The 6,787-nt window shown below is 35.9% G+C and overlaps 1 protein-coding gene across 1 annotated transcript in view; it reads left to right on the forward strand.

Moving 5' to 3' along the window:
• The first annotated feature begins 403 nt into the window (after positions 1–403).
• RTKN2 (rhotekin 2) overlaps positions 404–6,787 on the forward strand; it is a 96,025-nt gene continuing 89,641 nt past the window's right edge. The window contains exons 1-2 of the mRNA XM_006889058.1: positions 404–550; positions 1,103–1,299. Of these exons, the coding sequence (XP_006889120.1) occupies positions 404–550; positions 1,103–1,299 (344 nt within the window). The remainder of the gene's footprint in view (positions 551–1,102; positions 1,300–6,787) is intronic.

The raw sequence follows: 6,787 nt of genomic DNA on the forward strand, positions 1-6,787 counted from the left end.
ACAAAGCAGCACAAACTTGGGTGGTGTAAAACTATAGAAGTTTATTCTCTTAGAGTTCCCAGGTGTTAAAATTTGAAATCCAAGTGTGGACTGAGCCATGCTTCCTTTAAAGCTTCTAAGGAATAATTATTTTCCTGGCTTTTCCAGTTTATGCTACTTCCCTCAGTCCTTGGTTTGTAGATACATCACTTCAAACTCTGTTTCCATCTTCACAAGCCCTTCTCTGTGGTGTCTCTGGCTTTATATTTCCTAAGGACATCAACCATAAGGTTTAAGGCTCACACCAATCCAGCAAGACCTCTTCTTAATTGCATTTGTAACAACCCTATTTCCAAATAAGGATATAGTTATAGATTCTCAGTGAATATAAAAGGTGGGGTGCATTATTTAACCTAGTATAGTTATGGTAGAGGAGTCTTGGTGGTACAACATTAAATGCTTGGGTGCCAACCAAAAGGATGGAAGTTTGAGCCTGCTCCACATTTTTGTACGAAAAAGAGCCAACATGCTGCTTTCATCAACATTCCCAAACCAGAGTTCACTGCCATGGGTAGATTCTGACTCATGGTGACCTTGTGAAACAGAATAGAGCTGAACATAGGGTTTCCAAGGCTGTAAATATTTATAGAATCAACTGACTCAGAGAGACTAGTGTATTTGAACTACAATCTTTTGGTTAGCAGCTGAGTGCTTTGACCACTACACCATTAAGTCTCTTTCAATAAAGAATATATTCAAGGAAACTCTAGAGTTCTACTTTGTCATATGAGGTTACTATGAGTCAAAATCAACTCCATGGCGCACAGTAACGATAATAATTACAGCAAGAACATGTACCATTTCTCAGCTTTGTTTCTCTTTTATCTGTTTATCTTGTAGATTGTAAAAACTTCCTAGTAATGTAAGAAAGTTTTGTCAAGAGTATTTAAAAATAGATGTTTTGCGATGTTATCACACATAAGCACTTTGTTGCTTTCTCAATAGGGTGTAAAATTATAAGGATAACTAGCACATTTCCCTTGTACTAGAGGGGGAAAAATAAATGTTACAGATCTGGACTTTTGATACCTCTTTAATGTGATTTATTTTTTCTTTTTTTTAGGACTGTAGCATACAAGAAAAAATTGACTTAGAAATCAGAATTCGAGAAGGAATATGGAAACTACTTTCTTTGAGCACTCAAAAAGACCAGATTTTGCATGCAGTAAAGAATCTGATGGTGTGCAATGCACGAATAATGGCTTACACATCAGAACGACAGAAATTAGAAGAGCAGGTCCCAGATCAGACTGGAGGATGGTTAGTAGCATAGTTTACCTCTGGAATATATATATGGCATTGAAGTTTTTCCAATTAAAAAGTTTAGTCTAACCTTAAGAACAAATGACTACTCACCAAAGCTTTTAAAAAATGAGTTGCATTGAAATAGCAACAGAGACCAGACATAGGTTTTGGGGTTTTTTTCCTCTCAAACCAAGAGTGAACTTATTATTATTAAAGTAGCGTTTTTTTCACTGAGTAGTTTTGTTGTGTTCAGCACTCCAGATTATATAATGAAAGTGTAACCACATAGAAAGAGAAAAATTTAGGAAGACCATGTCTGAAAACTAAATATAGTACTTTTTGTCTTTTTTAACTCCCTAGAGCAAATGAAAAATTTCTTTGGACATTAATGTACTTTTATTACATCATTGGTAAATATTTAAAGAAAGAGAGTTCTATAAAATCAAAATACTGTAGTTGTAATAGATACCTGGGTAAGATAGGACCAGTATTTGTTATCTTTGGGATAGATAATTTAATCATTCGTGTTTCACTTCCTCCACTGGTACAATGGGGATGATTATATTTACACTTTGAAAACGAAAATTATACATTCATAGAAACCTAGTACAATGCCTCTGACATACTCAGCAAATGGCAAGTATTTTTTTTATTTATCCCAAACATTGTAAAATAAAATTCTAGTGTCATAATCTAGGAAAAGACTTTTTTTTTTTCCAACAATGAATGAATGAAAACCCAAAATCTCTGTAAATGTTCATTAAAATGAATAAAATTTAATTTAAAAAAATAAAATTTTTTTAAAAAAGGAAAATACTTTTTGATAGGCATGTATTGGTTTAAATCACTGCTTCTCAAATTTCTTTCTGGCAAGTCTCTAGGAGATAGTAGGTAAAAACCCTTATCTCCCAGTGATGCACAGTATTTTACAGCATCAGTTTTTTAAACTATTACATGAGGAATTTAGAATTTGCCTAATTTTGAGTTACAGTGCTCTCCTATTCATAAGATTTTGTTTTTCATTTTCTTTATCCTTCATTAGAATATTTTGTCAAAGGAGCCCTATTTGAGCTGGAAAGTTTGAGAGGCACTAGTTTAAGTAAAAAGTAAGCCTAAGCACTCAATTTTATGTAATTTTTCATGGTTCCTAAACTATTATTCCGAAAATTTTCTGTCCTCCATATTTAATATTCTTAATATTTACAGTGACTTGCTAAATCAGCCATATGATATTTCTTAATTGCTGTTTTATAAAAATGTTAAATAAGCCTGGTTTCTGTAGGAGTTACATAGCAAAGATGGGAAAACTACGATTTTTTGTTTTATTTACTTATTTTTTTGATTGATAAAAATAGTTTTGTTGCTACATGCACATGCTTATTCTAACACACTGTATTCACTGATTCTTATGAAAACATTGCTCCCTTCAAGAATTCTTTCCAGTGTTTAAAAATATATTTATAACTATTTTGTGTTGGTTCTTTCATTTTCAACTTCATTGTGTATGTACAGATAGAAGCTCATCACCTGTGACTGGATATTACAGTAGTTGTCTTCTGTATTACAGGAAAGATATGAAGATTTAGAATCTTAACAGTTTTCTGAATTCCTTCAAGAAAGTGATTTAATTTTGTCTTTGATTTATTAATCAAACGTTTATCAAATATCTACTACTTATATATAAGAGTATTTGTGTCGTAGGGAGCTCTGACGGTCTAATGGGTAGGGAGTTGCCCTACCAACCCAAAAGCATATGGTTCGAGTCTACCAATTACATCACAGAAGAAAGATGGGCAGTCTTTTCCCTTATGATTTATAGCCTCTGAAAACCCATCAGCAATGAGTCATTTTTAACTCAGTGACAATGACTTTTTAAAAAGTTTTATATGTATATAACAGCAAAATACATTTTTTAAAAACCCCACCCAAGTGAATCCCAACAGCAGAAATTTATTTTCTCACAGTTCTATAGAATAGACATATGAACTCATGGCATCAGCAGAGCTACATTCTTTCTGTTGGTTAGACAGAAAGATCCTTCTGTTTCTCATTCAGCTTCCAGAACACTTAATTGTGAGCAAAGAGATAGTGAGTGGTTAATTAGGAATGGCGTGTATCAGGTTTGTATCCATTCACTGGCCTTATCCAGTATGCATGCTGAGCAAATAATCTTGAGACACTGGACTATCAGAAGCATCAGGTGTCAGAATTAGAGGAAGACTATACAAAGTGTGTGACAGACATGGAAAAGGCATGATCTGACCTCCACTAACTTGACAAGTGAGAAGAATCCCCATTTGCGCACAAAACTAATTCGTGTTGGAGTCACACATACCCCCAACAGTTCACATCTTCTACCAATTCTAATACCAATTGTCCTCCCATAATACTTCTTTTCTCCAGGATTCAGTGTTGAATGCAGTGGTACATAGAATTCACAGATAATATTCACACTTAATGAAGTTTATTATATAAGTAAGAGGTTGCTATCCAGATTTGAGAACACAGGATACCATTTCCATCAGGACACCCTTTTCTCAAGTAAGCTTACAGGTGTTCCTCTCTCTAAACCTTGGTCTTGTCACTTAGACCTCTGTCTTGCTCCGGCAAATGTCACCTATCCTTTTAGCTCTGCCAATGACATGCTGGGGGCATATAACCCTCGCCCTCCCCAGTAAATTTGGACCTACTGTCACTTGGCTCTGGCTCTCTGCATTGGGAGCCCACAGCTCTGTTTCACATTGATTTCTGGTTCAGTGTTGCCATCTTACTGTCTTGCACTACTACAGTTCTTTGTCTCTGTACAGAAATTGCAGGTCCAAATGACACTGCACTCCACAGTTCTTCTTTCTTGGTAATAGTAATATCCCAATTTTATGCATCTAAACCAACCACTTTAAGGCTGACAGGATGGTCAACCTGACCAGTGCCCACTTTAGAGTTCTGTATGTCTTCTTTGCATGTTCCCACCTAGAGGGTGCTGTTTACCTTATTTAAAATATCGGCCACACACACTTCATATGTGCATAGCTCAATCCAGCCTTATCAGGAGAATAACAAAGGCAATGGCTGGAAGGCTATAATAAGTAATCCACAGAATCACAAAGGCTCTTTAACAACCTTTAATACATTGATGGTGCAGAATTGCTTGCTGAAAGCAAAGAGGACTTGGAACCCTTACTTAAGATAAAAAACTAGCATTAAATATGGATACTATCTCAATATAAAACAAAAATACAACTGGTAAGCAACATCATAGTTTGTGCAAAAAAGTTGAATCAAAGATTTCATTTTACTTGGGCTCACAATCAGTGCCCATAAAATCAGCAGAGAGAGCAAATAACATAACATTGAGCAAATCTGCTATTAAAGACTGCTTTTTAGAGTGTTAAAAACAATTATAGAAGAATTAGTATCTTTGAGCTGTGGTGTTAGAGAAAAGTGCTGAATATCCCCTGGCCTGCCAAAAGAACGAACAAATATGTCTTGGTGAAATTGTAGCCAGAGTGTTCCTTGGAGGCAAAGAAGATAAAGCTTAAAAAAGAAGAAAGAGTTGCTAGGAGAGGTTATTCCTTGTTGAGGGACATCATGCTTAGAAAGGTGGAGGGTAGCAAAGGAGAGGAAGATCCATAACCAGTTGGATTGACACAATAACTGCTGCAATGGGCTCGAGTATGTCCATGATTATGGAGGATGACATATGATAGGACAAGGTTCAGATCAGTTGTTCATAGGATCACTGTGAGTGATGGCATCTATCAACAATAACAAAAGCAAACATACCATCTTGAGGATTAAGGTGTGCCTGACTTAAGCCATGGTATTTTTAATTGCCTCATCTGTATGCAAAGGTTAGTCAATGAATACGCAAGAACTGAAGCCTTTGAATAGGGTGTTGGTGAAGAATGTTGAATATTGGGAATGTAAGCAGATAGAACAAGTCTGTCTTGGAAGAGTCTGTCTGTCTGAATGCTCCTTAAAGGTGAAGGTGAAAAAATTTGACATATGAACAATGTAACATACACTTCATAGATAATGTTTTGTCCTGTCTAAATTTGCTGGGAGCCACCTTTTTAAAGTGCTTAATAGCAAAGATGTCACTTAAAGACTAAAGTGCCCCTGACCCAAGCCATGATATTTCTCATATGCTTGTAAAAAGTTGGACAATGAATAAAGCTGAAGAATTGATGCCTTTGAATCATGCTGCTAGTGAAGAGTAGTGAATATTCTCTTAGCTGTCAAAAGAACACACAAATCTATCAGAAGTGAAAGCAGAATGGCCCTTAGAAAAATTTTGTGACTGAGTCCCACATACTCATCATTTATAAGGGGCCAGTCCCTGGAGAAAGATGGCATGCTTGGGAAAAGTAGAGAATCTGTAGCAAGATGAAGGCGCATAACGAGATAGATTGACATAGTGACTGAAACAATGGGCCTAAATGCAGTATGAGATTATGAGAATGGCAAAGAATTATGTTGGCATCATCTTGACAATACCTAATAACAATTTTTATGACCATATTAAATACATTGGGCATGTTAACAGGAGAGATTAGTCCTTAGAAAAGGAGATAATATTTGGAAAAGTAGAGGGTCAGTGAGAGAGGAAGACTTTCAATAAGATGAAAATTGACACAGTGACTGCAGCACTTGGCTTAAGCATGGCAGAGACTGTGAGGATGGCACAGACCCAGGAGTATTTCATTCTATGAAACACAAGGTAGTGATGAGGAGTTGTCTTGATGGCACTTAATGTTTTTATGGCTGTTCCATCTACTCTTGAGAATGCTCTATTTCTTTTAATTCACATATAAACTTAATATGTTTAAAAGTTCTGTGTTACTGATTATATTTTTAAGGACTTCATAGACTGTAGGGAGTTTCCCTGCTAACTCAAAGCCACACCTCCCTGATGGTTCAAATCCAACAATTGGCCCTCAAGAGAAAGATGTTTAGTCTTTCATATGATTTCTTTCCTTGGAACTCAATAGAGGGTCAGCCGTAACTCAGTGGCATTGATTTGAGAATTTGTAGTTGTACTTATTTTATATTTATTTGCATACAATATTTGTAACATTGTGTATCATCCATGTACCTTGTATTTTGCACATTCCTTCATTCTAATTGTGTTTTAAACAATAACTCAAACACATTGTTTTTTATAAAATTAATTCCTATTGACCTGTGCCTATTATTACCCCATCTTTTCAGCTCCACATTGCATCATTCCTAATTCCTTCACCTCCCAACCTCACATCACTGCCTACCACCAAACACCGTCATCCAAGTGATTTCCACCCTCAGTCAGTACTTTCAGGTTGGTTCCAATTCATAGAATCTTCTGTCAGTTTACCAGGGTTGTAAACCTCAAAGGGAGAGGATGGCCTACCTCTCTCCTGAGGAGCTGCTGGTGGATTCCAGTCACCAGAGACATGCGGTCTTTTGATTAGCAACAATATCTTACAGATGCTTACCAGAGGATCTTAATACATTTATATTTATT

This window comes from Elephantulus edwardii, unplaced genomic scaffold, assembly GCF_000299155.1.
Source record: "Elephantulus edwardii isolate Elephantulus edwardi_28Jun2011 unplaced genomic scaffold, EleEdw1.0 scaffold00074, whole genome shotgun sequence".
NCBI lineage: Eukaryota > Metazoa > Chordata > Mammalia > Macroscelidea > Macroscelididae > Elephantulus > Elephantulus edwardii.